The sequence below is a fragment of the Podarcis tiliguerta genome, assembly GCF_965153285.1.
Source record: "Podarcis tiliguerta genome assembly, chromosome: 5".
Taxonomy (NCBI): Eukaryota; Metazoa; Chordata; class Lepidosauria; order Squamata; family Lacertidae; genus Podarcis; species Podarcis tiliguerta.
This window is the reverse complement of record NC_139538.1, coordinates 71509567-71524475: the sequence shown is the minus strand read 5'-3', so window position 1 is coordinate 71524475 and position 14909 is coordinate 71509567. Positions and strand designations below refer to the sequence as shown.

The window sequence follows — 14909 nt, the reverse complement described above, 5'->3', positions numbered from 1 at the left end:
TGGAAGTCTGTTCAAGGAACAGCAGCTCCTAATGACTGCACAGCAGCCAAATCTCTCTTTCTCTGTTGTCCAGTAATTCCCAAATGGAGAATCAAAACAGTCTATAAACAGAAACTGCTACAATTGCAGTTTTGCTTGAGAGAGAGAGAAAGCTTCCTTTGCTGCACAGATTAGGAACTAATGTAAAAATTTCTGTGCCTTTTTTTAAAAAAAAAAGGAAAACGCCTTACAGCATCTGCCCTCTGTAGGGATTTCACATTCCAGCAAATGCTTTTGTTGCAGGATTTGGAGATGCTCTCCAACAAGCCCCGGGGCTGATGGCTGCCATTAGGAAAAGACACTTTTATTATTCAGAGAAGATATCATAGGATCGAGCTCTTTGTGCACCGCGATGTTTATTGATAGAAAATAGAAAGTTGGCCAGCGCAGTTATTGACTGACTGCATAAGGGAGGTGGTTGGAGCATAAACGCTGAACCCAGGAAGAGCCCAGTCTTTGTCCAGCTGCTGTGCCCTATTTCTTTGAGGGAACCAGCCAAAATAAAAAAACAAAAAACCAACAGCTACAAACTGACAGATAACATTTCAGACTTACTGATGGACCATAAATCTTGACATTAATTTTTGACAGGCTTTTACTAGCAAATATCAGCTTACATGGGAAGCTCTACTTATACTCAAGGAATCGTGTGCTAAAATATTTAAAACTAGCTAACCCTTAAAAAAAAAAAAAACCACCTCTCAAACATAGCTAATAATAGCAGTAGGATCTCGGTACCTTTTAAAGAAAAAGCTGCCTGAAATAGGCTTCAACACCTGCAAAGGAGAGGGAAGTAATTGTGCTGTGCTGTGCTGTGTTGTGCGTGTGTTTGGAGTCAAGCACCCCAGAGGAGGAGGTGCCCCCCCTTCCCAACAGCTTCTTGGCCCCAGGCCTCACAAAACCAGAAACTGGTGCAGACTTCCTAGGTCACACTCATAGTCTCACTCTTCACGACTGCACTGTACAGCTCAAGCGAAATCTGTCTCCCGGTTTATTTATTTTTGCTTAAGCAATAGTCTGCATTTCTTTAAACCATAACGTGCCCCTCAAGACTTTAGTCATATCTCAGGGATGTATAACAAACCCAAATAAAACTAAAGTGACCCCCCAAATGTGAATGATATTGCTAGAAATACAAATATTTTTCACAATAGACTGAGGACTACTCAAAACAGCAGATCTGATATATGGTCCCTAGGAGGAGACCTCACTGAACTCATTCAATGCAGCAATATATGTAGCAATTAAACAACAAGGTAATTTTTATACTATAATTCCTTAACACACTTGTATTTATATTTTTTTTTTTTCTTGGAACATTGTGATTCCAGTTTAATTAATTCGTCCATTTGACAATGTGTGCGTTGCAAGGAATGATTATTCCCCAACCCTGCAAAGGCTGATATTGCATTAAGACACAATGACATTTCAAGTAGATATTTATGTTGCTCAGCCACTGCAATCAATCATGTGAATGCTCCTTAAGTGCTGTGAAGATCTCAATCAAGAAAATGCAGAGGAAGAAGCAAAACTGTTTTGAGACAAACTCCGTCTTAAACAAGCTTGTTCAAAGGGAGAATTGGTGATTGGCACAAACCATTCTTTCTTTAGAGCAAGTTTTAACCTTGCATTCATGGCAGCCTTATTACCACCATAAAAATGAACATAAGGACAAACACACATTTGAAAGCACTGCAATACCTCCGAAGGAAACGGGAACATTTTGCATGTATAACCCCTAGATCAGGGGTCAGCAAACTTTTTCAGCAGGGGGCCAGTCCACTGTCCCTCGGACCTTGTGGGGGGCTGGACTATATGGGGGGGAATATGAATAAATTCCTATGCCCCACAAATAACCCAGAGATGCATTTTTGGAAAAAGGACACATTCTACTCATGTAAAAACACACTGATTCCCGGACTGTCCGCGGGCCGGATTGAGAAGGCGATTGGGCCAGATCCGGCCCTTGGGCCTTAGTTTGCCTACCCATGCCCTAGAGATATTTGCTTCTCCTCTGTACAGATAATTAATCCGAGCTAAGTTTTTAAAAAGTGCAGTAAGAACTTAAAATGAAAAGAGTTTTCACCCCATCTAGAAAGCATAGATACACACCTGGAGGTATATACAGAAGAAATCTAGTACTTTCTGCCTTCCCAGTTATTATGCTAACTATTGGAAGGAGGCTACCAAATAAAAGTTTAGAATGTCCTCCATCCAGGAACATAGCAATTCTGAAAATATGTAACAGCAATTTCGTAAACGTAGCCCATCACCCCCACACTGCAGATGGGCAGGGCTGACATCGAAAAGTAACGGGTCCAGCCACACACACAGAAGTGTGCAGCAGAGGAGAGAGCCATGAACCTCTTAGTATGCATCTCAGTCCCATATCAATGGCTAGAACAGTTCCCACGAAATGTAAGAAACTGGTCAAGTGGTGCTTGGTTGAACAGTGTGCTTTTTGCCCATCTCACAAAGGCAGCTGTATTACTGTCACTCCTCTCTTGAGGGCTATTCATTTTATGTGCTACACTCAAAACTCAAGGTATGGGTGGAATGTTCAGCATTCATATTCCAGTAAGACAAAGGAAGCATGCAACAAAACAGCACAACAAAAGCTTTCAGAAAGAATGAAGTACCACCAAAGCTTCAAAAAAAAAAAAAGGATGGACACCATATTAACCACAAAACGGCAATTTGATGCACTTGTGATACATTTGGAGTGAAGAGGAGCTCCACCCTGGTACAGAAGATGACCCAAGCATCCTAGAGGGAAGGCTCACTTTTATTTGCTTACAACCACTATAAATCAAGTGGTTGTAGAACCAGATGGGGGGCAGGGATGTCAGCACCTGATGCACATTAACCGCTTCGTTTCCCTGCACCAAACTTCAGTTGACTGAAGTTGTCATCTGCACTTGCGTATTGGCTGCCTGAAATGTATGCACCCCGGTTCAACAATGGCTTCCATTTTCTAATTGGATGGAAGCTCCTATGTGGGAAAGAAAGCCCATCAAACAGGAAAGAGTCTCCAGAAGCTCCAGGCTACCTATGGATTGTGGCTAACGGCATGTGTACCTTGGCTTCAAGCACCAGTGCTGGGAGCAGAATGGAGCCAGAGCAAGCAGTAATGTGTACACAGGAATCTGTTTAGTAAATAACATGTGACCATTATCCCCCTTTTATCATTGTTGACCTCTTAACAAGCTTCATTTTAGTTAGCTACAAGGGCTTTAACCAAGGTTGAAATTATCCAAATTCCCAGGTTACATAGGCAGAACAAAATAGTCTGAGAGGGGAAGAAAAGGTTCTTTCAAGCCACAAGATTTTGTATATTAAACATGGTGTTTTTCCTGCAAATGACAGATTTTTAAAAACAAAACAAAACCATTTGAAAAGGGAGAAGTAACAACAACTGCAAAAAAGCCCACAGCTTCCTCCATTGCACATTACCTCATTTTATCTCCTATTGAAAAATTCATAAGAAATGAGATATCCATAAAGATACTTAAACTGTCCCTCTTCTGAGTTAAGTAATGCCTTTGAAAAATGCACAGCCCATCATTCCAAGCAACGGAGCAACTGCTTCTTATATGCAGCATGGAAGTGGGGAAAGGAGAGGAAAACTTTGCTGTGATATAAGATGGCGTTGTGGAGCAGGATGAGCACACAAAATAAGGCACAAAACCAGTCCCATGTGCTTAAGTTTTCCCCTCTGAGATCAATGGAACTTGGGCTGGGATCATACCCACTCCCCTGGAGAAAGGAAGCCCCACTGAAGTCAATGGGGTTCACATCAGATTAGATATGTCTTGGGTTGCACTGCATCCTTAACCTTCACTCCAATGCATTACTTAAAAATCAGTGATAGCTTCTCAGATAGAATAGTGGCTTCGTACTTGCTTGTGGTGTATCAAAGCATAGAATCAACAGTACAGTGGTACCTCGGGTTACATACGCTTCAGGTTACATACGCTTCAGGTTACAGACTCTGCTAACCCAGAAATAGTGCTTCAGGTTAAGAACTTTGCTTCAGGATAAGAACAGAAATCATGCTCCGGCATCGCGGCAGCAGCGGGAGGCCCCATTAGCTAAAGTGGTGCTTCAGGTTAAGAACAGTTTCAGGTTAAGAACAGACCTCCAGAACGAATTAAGTACTTAACCCGAGGTACCACTGTAAAACAATTACAAATCACCAGTAAAACAACAACCTTCTATAAAACACTGTAAACACTATTAACAAAACAATGAAAAGTATAAGCTAAACAGCACAACCACAAGAAAGTCGTTTCATAAGATTCACAAAGCATTACAGCACTCATAATCCACAAAGCAATATTGACCACTTTAGCAACCTTACAACGGAAAAATAAAGCATTGCTGAATTCCTGTGGCTCATAGTCTTCCACTCAGTTCACCAAAAGAGACACACACATAATACCCATGGCTGCAGCTCTGTTCTGAAGGCTCCTAGGGCTGGTAGAAAAAGCTGTTGCCTGATGCCCATTTCCGATGCTCTTTGTTTATTGAGTGCCAATTCTTGCCTGCTTTGCCTATAAATAAAACCAATGTATTTGCCCAGAAAGCGGTTGCCCGCGTATGTGTGCCTGTGGCATAGAGTTGGACTGAGCCAGGGACCAGGCAAGCAGGGAGTGGGCTATAATTCTGGGTTTCAAAGACCGTGAGAAAGAGACTTCAAAAGACCTTCTACCCCAGCAGACTTCCACAGACTGTCACCTGCAATATTTTTCATATTTATATGATATTTTCTGTCCCAAATAAGTCCCCCGCACGACTACTTATGAGTTGCATCCTAAAGTAATAAGAACATAAGAATATCACTGCTGGATCAAGCCAAAAACAAGGGCATCCTGTTCTCACATTGACGGGGCGGCCAGAGATGGTTTGGTACCTTTCCCTCAAGGAAATACAACCTCACCACTGGGAGGTGGTGGAGCAAGGGCGCTTGGAACACCAGCTCAGCAAGAGGGAGGCATTCCAGAGAGCTTTGCTGCTGGTCTCCCTCTGCCCCTAGGGGCGCAGAGAGACCAGCAGGGCAAAGCTAAGTGGCAGAATGCTGTGCTGCTCTACTGCTGCCGAAACCTCCCTTACCTGGATTGCTTCTCTGGTGGCAGCGGAAGCAGTGGAATGGGCATAGCACCAGTGGAGAGGTTGCCTCTTGCATTGTCCGCCACCTCAGGCGGCTGCTTCACCCAACCTCATGGGTGGGTCGGCTCTGTACATTGGCCAACCAGTTGGTTTGGGAAGCCCACAAACAGGGCCCAAATGCAACAGCACGTCTCTCCACGTGATTCCCAGCATACTGCCTCCGACACTGGAGGCAAAACACAGCTATGATGCCTAGAATTAGTTCATGAATTAGTCCAATTCTCTTTCAAAGCTATCCAACTTGATGTTTGTCACTACATCTGGCAGGAACTAATTCTATAGTTTAGTTACGAAGAAGGGCTTCCTCTTACCTGTCCTGAATCTTCCAATCTTCAGCTGTATTCGATGGTCCTGGGTTCTAGTCTATGAGACAGGGAGAAAAACCTCTCTCCTAGCCATTTTCTCCATAACATGCATAACTAGGGAGAAGCAATTGAGAACAAAGGTGTGGCTTGCCAATGATGCCTGTGGGAAAAATAATTGTATTAGGTCCTTGTTAACAGAAGAGGTCCATTACAACTTATTTCGTGCTATATTGTTTTTGATTTCCTTTGCAATGGCAGAGTGGAGCTATATTATGGCATTACTCCTTTAACAATGTAGCCTATATGAAAAAACCCTATTCAGTTACAGAGCACATTTGAGAACACAAGATCTTTCATATTACTCTCTTTCTTTTACCATCTTAATTGGTGTGGATTTATTTACATCCATTAGCTTCTCCAGGGTGATCTGTATGCTTTCAATGGTACAGAAATCCAGATAATGAGGTTTTGTCTAAGAATAGCATTCAACAGCTCCCAGGGATTTTCATTAGCCTGTAAGAAACACAGATGGCCAAGGATGCTGTTCAAATATTTATCTGAAGACAACGGAACTGGGTTCAAATCCTACCTCTTAGCCTTAACCTGATAAACAGGAGCACTAGCAACCTACATTTGTGCTGTTGTTAAGGTAGTCAAGGTTTATTGATTATTTTTTTACTCTATGTCATCCCAAGGGCTTGAGAAAAACAAAAGTACGGTCACCACAACATAGAACATACATCATTTGCATATTCTGCTTGAACCAGACATAACACACAGACACTGTACAGATGACAAATGAGGTCACAGTGCTGGAGCAAGATAGCCACAACTTCATTAGATTGCCAGAGAATTGATCAGAACATTGCCATATAAAAGAGGGCAATAAAATGGGGGTGGGGAGGGAGGGAGATGCTATTGGTATCGTGCTTTACTTGTGGAAGCCCAATTGAGGCTTACCATGTGTGAGGCCATTTATAAGGTCCCAGAAATCTTGCTTCAAAATCTTGCGAGACTTTTAAATCCTGGGTCTTGCAATATTAGTGCTGCTGAGAGCCATAAGTCCTGCCATTGCAAGCCCTCGTCAGTTTATCTGTCTGGGGGACAAGAGCAGCACACAAAACATTTCTCATTGTCCCATTGATTTCCTCCCTTCTGGAGGTGCTACCATGAAATCGGGGTGGCTGGGCTTGCGTCTGATCAGCTCCTACAGGACTAGGAAGTCCCTTCATGTAGGAAGAAGCCCACATGTCCCTCCTCCACCACAACTTCCTGTAATGTACGCTACAAGGACCTGGCATGCATAGTCTTTCACCATACAAAGGAATTCTGTAGCCCTGGTGATTATATAGACTGGGTGGTTACCTTCCGAGTGGTCAGGGCACCGCTAATGATACATGTGAGTCTTTGGTCCAGCTGGTAATATAACACAAACACAGCTTTAAACAATATTACTGGACAGTCTTAAATAAATTGCAGTAAATAAAAATAAATAAAACTCCTAATTTGGCGTGTATGTTTTTAATGAAGGTAGTGAATATGGAAATTTTATTCTATCAAATAGAAACTAGGGTCCATTACAGTTATGTAAGTGTAAGCCTCATTGAATTCAATGGAGTTTGCTTCCAAATAGACATGCATGAGATTGGCTCTGAAGTAGGTGGCTCAGGCAGAAACTAAAGCCTTAGAAAATAAATCAAAGCCCGTGATTATGATTTAAGGAAGTACACCGTGGAATCTGTGTGTCTGATTTTGCCTGTGAGGTAGCTAGATGCCTTTCACCACAGGTGCTCCATGAAAAGATACTGTGGGGAGCCAAGCCATAAGTGGACACAGTTGCTCACAGCCTGTTTCTCTGGCTTATGTAGTGTGGACACATACTTTACTGCATCTTGAAGCCTTGTTGCCTTCTACGGTAATGTGTAAAGCAACGGCCTCCATTCAGTACACCCTATGCCAAGTAGTTAGGACAGGTACTAACTTTGATCTACCTTAAATCAAGAGTTTCAGAATCTTGCTTTATCATCAGGTCAATAGCAAATATCAGCTTTTAGAAGCAGACATGTTGTCCTCATTGGTAGGGTTATTTTTCTTTTGAAGGTATATAAACATTTTGATAGCTGTCTTGATATTAAAAAAAATGTTCAAAGATTATTTTTCATGGAGTAAAAGCAATTTATGGCGATGTTTCGCAGACAGATCTTCATGCGTATATTGCACATATGGGAGATCTCAATTATGTCCATTTGGTAGTGGTTATATTAAGATATTATCCTATCTTGTTTCAGTATAATCCCTTGAAGCAAACTGCCGCAACTTTGCTTGCAATGTGATTTTCATTAAATCACTCATCTGCACTGACTTCCAGAGCACTATTTTTTTTTAAAAAAATCAATCCATCATACTTCAGCATTCTTCATAAACTCATAAATCAATCAAGTTTCCCCAAGATTGAAGTATCTGCCAAGCTTCTTGTAACAGTTTATTACAGTTCGTTGATGATAATTGGGCAAAAATATACTATGTCTGTGTTTGGCTTTAAAAGAGCAGAGGCATTTGAAGTATTTCATACAGCAAACAGCAGTTTCTGCCCTTTGAGTCCAAGAAAATTAACGGGGGGGGGGGGGGGGGAGGAATCATAGTTCACTGTTGACAACTCCCTACCCCCCAAAGAAGTGCTCAGGTGCCTGTTCTAATTGCCTGGCTCACTGAGCTAGCGCTCACATGTTAGGTGGCAAATGTATTTCCTGTGTGTATGCCAGGATTTTCTGCAACAAATATGCAGCGATAACACACACACACACACACACACACACACAAAATCTATGTATCTGGGAATCCTGATTTGGGGCAACTAAACATGTTATGCAGGAAACACAACTGATGCATATGTTCAGCAAAAGATCAAGTACCCCAAATTATTATAGCTGTTTAACTTTTTCTGAGCGCAAGAACCATCCAGACCCAAGCCCATCATCTTCAGGGATATATATATATTCTTCAGGGATACACACAAACACACACACCACACTTAACCATTCAATTGTAGCAAATTTAAAAGGCAGGATAAAAATTTAAAACCCTGGCTAAATTATATGAAATGCTTATTTGTTCAATGCCCCTTTGCGTACCTTGGAGAATTTAGAAAACAGCAGAACAGCCAGAGAATATTGTGCTCACTGAAGTATGCTAAAGTGAAATGAATGTCAGTTTACATAATATGTCCAATTACTTTTATGAATATTTCCTTTTTTTAGCACCATAATGGCTTATAGTCAGACTATTAGAAATGTAATTAACATTTACTATTGGATAGCTTTATCTCTTTGCCTTGTTGTTACAGCGAGGCCAACATGCTGTTTACTCTTCAGTTCTAGCCCAGGGGATCTACTCAGCAGATTGTACAGTTTAAGAAATTAGCTAAGCCCAAAATAGTTCTTTTATTTCATAAAAGGTCAGCGAAGCATGATTTATAATTCTATAAATGTACTTGAAAACAAAACAAAACCATAGGTCAGAGTCAAAATGATGTATTTTATTGGGCCAACTGCATTGATTAGGAAGGCTGGGATACTTAAAAAATTTAAAAAAGCCTTGCTCCACCAACACAATTATTCCAAGAAAAGAGATTTTAGATCTCCCTGTTCCCTCTTTCTTGGAGACCAACACAGCAGTCAGTCTTTTTTTTGAAAAAATAATATATATATATATATTATTTAATCATTTTTTCGATACAAACATCAACCGCAAAGGATGCATACAACAAAAACCATAATAACAATAACATGCCTACGACTACACCTTTTTAAACAATATTTTCTCACCTCTCTCTCCTCCCCCTACTTCCTACCACTATCCGCCTTATTGCTTAAATATTTGTTCCAGATTTCTTCATATTTATCCATTCTTATTTTGCGTCGACATGCAATTCATTCGTATGTAGCTAATCTGTCCATATTATCAATCCATGTACTCAATGAAACACAGCAGTCAGTCTTATAACAAACACAGAAGTTTATTGTTCATACTCGTTTTATACAATATTTAAGTTTCTACATTTGTTATATATATTTTTTTAAGTCTGGCATACCTTGGAATAAAAAACAATACACATTTAGCAGCAAAACCAATATCTACCAGGTCATCCACAGGCATTTCAAGTACAAAACTATCCACTTAGCATTAGTGGGAAATGGAAGCATATTACTCCCAAACATAATTAAAACATGTAAACAAATTAAATAAGTTTTTTAAAAAGCCTCACACAAATAGGTACTCCACCTACATCGTTGAACCTTTAACAGAGTACCCAAGGCATTATTAACAGTTTGCACATGCAATAGTGATGAGGCATGATTAACTGCAAGTTCTAGGCAGGGTGAGGTTCCACTTCCACAGCTAATGTAGTTTGCCCTCCCCTTACTTCAAAGTTGATTGCAATTAGAGAGACTTAAGAGATGCACATTCAGCTCAAGTGCAACATCAAGCAACAAGACACAGATCAAACCCCGCAGAGGTTCATAGAAAATCATCTCAAATATTGTTGTGGTTGGTATCCGCGTGTCTCGAGAGACAACGGAGGAGTGTCTCTTTTTGAAATGGGGGCAGTTCACACGTTCAGCTGTCATCAAGCAGTAAGCCACTGCGGGGTAAGACTGTGAGTGATGGACATGCATATGTAAAATAATTCCTCAAGAGCTTGATCAAAGGGGGCAGGGGGACAAATTGAGGAACTTTCAATACGGTATGAGAGATTATTAGTCAGCATTGTTATGTATCATTTTTTTTATTCCATTCTCTCTCCAATGATCTTGCAGTTGTGTGCTTGAGGATCATCCCATTTTATTCTCACAACAGCCCTGTGAAGGTAAGTTTGGAGAGAGAGACTGGGCTCATGTCACCCATTGAGCTTCATGGGTGAGCACAGATTTGAAGTCAGGTTCCCTGCAATCCGTGTGTGTGTGTGTGTGTGTGTGTGTACACACACACACACACACACACACACACACAAACACCACCCTGGCTCAACTGCACATGGGCAAAATGAGGCTACCCTGGAGCCAATATCATACCTGTAGGCATTAGCTGTTTGGGAAAATAATAAAGCGCGAAGAAGTTGGCAGCAGTATTTTGCTTCCCTGGCACTTCTTGCTGGACATTGGCTGGTAGATATATAAAGGCATGAAAATAAATCCAGGGTATCCCTCTTCCAGGCAAAAATGCACCGTCAGTTTTCCATCTGAACATGTCTCATGGTGAATAAGAATTACCAGAATTCCACTACAGGGGAATTTATTGAATTTGATTTCTTATGCTATGAACTAGACTATGCCCAAAAGCACACATGACTCATACCAGCCCTGCAAATCACATCTGAAACCCTCCCTCTACTACAACCATGCTTGAATTTCTCCCACTCTTGATTCTGGAGAAATGACAGTGATGCACCACTCAGTTCCTGGGATGCGCAAAGTACCAGGAAAGGATTTTTTTCACCTAGCACTTAAAGGACCAACCGTCACAATTGCAACTGCAACTGCATCCACACACCCTTTGTCCTGAGGAGTGAAGGTAGCCGCTGCCTCTTGCAGCCTTAATGGTGCCTGTGTGATGTGGAGCTACATCAATCTTTCCCAGGTACAGAAAGGGTACTGTGGCATTCTTTCTGCCTCAAGGAGGCAGCTGGGTGAGAAGTGCAATACCTAAGGGTGTTTATTGCATCTCTAATTGAGGAAGAATAGCTCCAATCCCAGCCATTCTGGGGACTCTATTCTCTCCTTGCTATTGAGGTCCATGAGCAAGATGCCACTTGCAGGAAGCTCTCTGTAGGCCTGTGGAGACTGCTCTTTATCGGGCAGAGATCCCAGCATGAGATCTCAAGCACATATGCACCCCATACTTAGTGCCTCACCACAGGGAAGGGGTCACATCTGATTCAAACCGTGTTGCAAGAGTTTCTTCTTTTCTCTCCCTGCACCCCCAAATGCTGCATCCAAATCCCACATTTTTTCCCAAGAATCAGTCCGAGGGGTCACAGAGATCCCAATGGTTAAATAAAGATGTCACAGTCTAGATCAGATGCTCCTCTCCCTGTTACGAAAGGGTTCGAGGTGGCGGATTCAAGCTTGATACTCCTTACCACTTGAGCTTTCCCCACAGTAACGTCTGAGGACCAAGCTACACAGGCAGATCTGTGCCTTTAAATGCAAGTCTGCACCACCGTCTTTGCCCCAGAAGTCCATAGAGCTTCAGGGATTGCAATGAGAGCACCAGCGCCTCCCCTTGGCTTAGATTGTGCCACTGTAACACCACCCCAGATTGTTCCTTAATTATCTAATGGGACTAGCTACTTCCAAAGATCTAAATGTTTATAAATCTTAGGGAAGCTATTGCTCGTTTCAAGATGGTGTACATGTCAAATGGCCAAAGAAGAAGAATGGGAGCCAATAATTTTGCTCCCATTCAGCCATGTTTTGAGATTCTGAAAATGCACCCAGAAAATACACCAATTCTTCCTCCCTAAGAATTTTGTACAGTTTCTGCATGAGGAGCTGCCCCTCCCCTGATAGGAAGATACAATGGTTTGACAATGTGGATAAAAATTCAATTTAATTAACTTCAGAGGATAAACTCTGTGGCTAAGAGCTGTCTTGCAAGTTCAGTCACAGTCACAAATGCTTTAGAACTGCATTTGCTAAATCAAGGCATCCTCTATGGACATATTTCATGGAGCTTCACTGTGCTAGTGTGGCTTGCTAATCAAATAAAGATGTAGGAATTTGGAATGCTTTGCACATTACTAATCTGTAGTTCAAGGCATGGAATAAAAAGCAAATATCAATAAGCTCAGCATATTCCTGAGAGTCTTAAAATTGAGAAGATTGCTTAATTGGCACTCCCCTACTGCTAACAGAAATATGCCAATTAAAAGGATTCTGCTATACTCATTAAGGGATTAGAGAGCATTAATGTCATACTAACCCTCTGCTACATTATCTTTATTCTGTTCCTCTAAGAGTAGCTAAAAAATAAAACAGGTGATCCTGAAATTATAGCTCCTCCAAACTATATAATGTACTTTCTATGTTACACAACTTCACAATGCAATGAACTAATACATAGGTTAAAACCGTACCTGATCAGATTTCATTAAGACGTTAACACACAGTAAAATCTTGTAATCTAACATAATTCATACAATCCAGTCTAACTAAAAAGAAGCTGCCATTTTTGCATTCAAATTCAAACACTTGAAGAGGAAAACATTAGGATTTTAAACAGGCCAAGATATATATATATTCACGTATTTTAAAACACCTTTCAAATTTATACACACCCTCAGTTTCAGTTTAAGCTTATTGTTCTGGGGAGGCGAAATCAATTTTATCTGAAAATATGTGTTCATTTCCTCTACCTAGTTTCTGCTTGCAATGCAGAATCTCTTTTCCTACAGATATGAATGTGTGTTGCTTTCTACAATTCAGACATAGATCACAGAATTGTAGGGTTGTTTAGAGGAATATTATCTAAAATACTAAAGAAAGAAGTTTCTCTCCCACCCGTCAATGAGGAGTGAATTCTGATGCTGTCATTTTAGAATACAACAGAAAACATTTACAGCCCAAACTGGCATTGGGGGTCTTCAAATGTCTAAGAACAGTGGACTTGACTACTGTCTCAGCCCAGCACTTACGCATACACAGCTACCTCATATTCAGGATTACTATTGCACAAACAAAACCAGGAAAATAAAGAGAATATATCTAAGAAATGTAATTCTAAGAGATACTTGTTCACTGTGCTAATAAAGCAATAAAAGGTTGTTGTTGTTTTTTAAATGAAAGACTAGAAGACTCTGCATATGCTTAAATTACCAGGTAAGCCCAGCTACAGAACCTGGGAAATCCTGACGGACTAGAAATGTAGTACAAAGCCCTGGGGGAATGGGCAAGGGAATGAGTTTTATTACAGGTCGCTCCCACAGGGATTTCAAATCGCATCTGACACTGCACAATTCACCTGACTTTGGAAGCACTATGGGAAACGCCTTACAAACTCTAGCTGTGTGTCACTTGGGCAGGGGTGGGGTTAAAGCTAGAGGAAGGGGGCAAGAACAAAAGAGCTTCGCAGGAAGATGGGGTGCTAAACAAGCAGGCCTACAGGTACTTTATTTTCTTCAACTCTAAGACCATTCATGAAGAGCCAGAGTAAAAAATAAATAAATAAGACATTCCTATTGCTGTGATGGTCTAGAGACTTCTATGGTCCCATAGACTTCTATGGGCAGAGGCCAACAGCATCTGTGGTTAATCCTGACAACACAAGGAATAATTTTATTCTCCTCAAGTTAAGTGCCTGCTCAAAAACCTGTCATAAATTTGAGATAGGATATTTGAAATGCAATCTGGGGAAAATGTATGGGTTGAGTTATTAAAGATCATACAGATGTTTTGGAGGGGGGGGGAGAACAGTTTAAGTCTATCAGAAGGTTCTCCATCGTTAAAAAAAACAACCCTGCTGATTTGTATCTTTGTTGAGGAATCTCTTTACACACTGGCGATGTCAAGCAACAATTTGGGGACAGGATGGAAGGAGAGGTGTTTCCTTTGCTATAATCTCAAGTTCACCTGGTTGTGTGTTGAAAATAAATATGTTAACACTTCAGGAACTCTGGCGAAAGACAGATAGTGAACATGGCCAACACTCCCTTTGCCCCCGTAATTCGGAGAAAACCAAGCATCAGTCCTACACCTGCGAGTGAAAACAGATTCTAGGCTCAAGCATCTCTTTGACCAACTTCTGCCTAGGAGCAGGAATGGGTTTGTCGCTATTATCAACCTTTGTACCTGAATCAGCAGGATTTTCATTGTCAGCAAAGTTACCTTTCTGCCAAGGAGTTGGTCTGCGGGGAGCTGCAATAGGTTGTTTGAAGTGAGGAACAGAAGCTGAGCTGGAATCAGGAGAACTGTTCTTGTGAGGAGAATTATTCCAGATGTTTTCCTTGCCCAATTGATCTGACATTGTCTGTGCTCCTGTGGTGTATGGCGGCTTATCAGATGGTGGAAGGGGTGCTCTTCTCTTCTTGCCCTTCCCTTCACTAGGGCTTAGGGCCTCTTCTTTTGCTCCTGGAAGCAGGCTTTTCTGCACAAGCATGTGGTGAGAACCGTCAAACATGGCTGCCCATGAAGGTGGCAAATGTTCTTGTTGGCCAATCGGCAGCTCCCCATTGACTTCCTCAACTTTTCGTTGCACTGTATCAGGGAACGCTTCATGTTTTACTGGGGAATCAATGCCTATCACATTTTAAAAGACAACATAAAATTCTTATTACATTGATACTTAGCTGCATTGTTGAGCCCAGTGTTTAAACCTTACCACGACGATATAAAAACATGC

At 41.3% G+C, this 14909-nt stretch overlaps 1 protein-coding gene across 6 annotated transcripts in view; it reads right to left on the bottom strand.

The window, feature by feature from the left end:
* The window catches only part of RTKN2 (rhotekin 2), a 56555-nt gene that overhangs the window by 15048 nt on the left and 26598 nt on the right, over positions 1-14909 (bottom strand). For 2 of the 6 annotated variants that reach the window (XM_083440050.1, XM_083440051.1), the window contains exon 12: positions 9510-14806. In XM_083440050.1, coding sequence (XP_083296176.1) covers positions 14259-14806 — 548 coding nt within the window. In that variant the 3' untranslated portion in view covers positions 9510-14258. Of the gene's footprint in view, positions 1-5519; positions 5674-5721; positions 6027-7504; positions 7638-9509; positions 14807-14909 lie in introns of those variants that run through there. The other 4 variants (XR_014511025.1, XR_014511026.1, XR_014511024.1 and 1 more) reach the window with 4 other exon arrangements.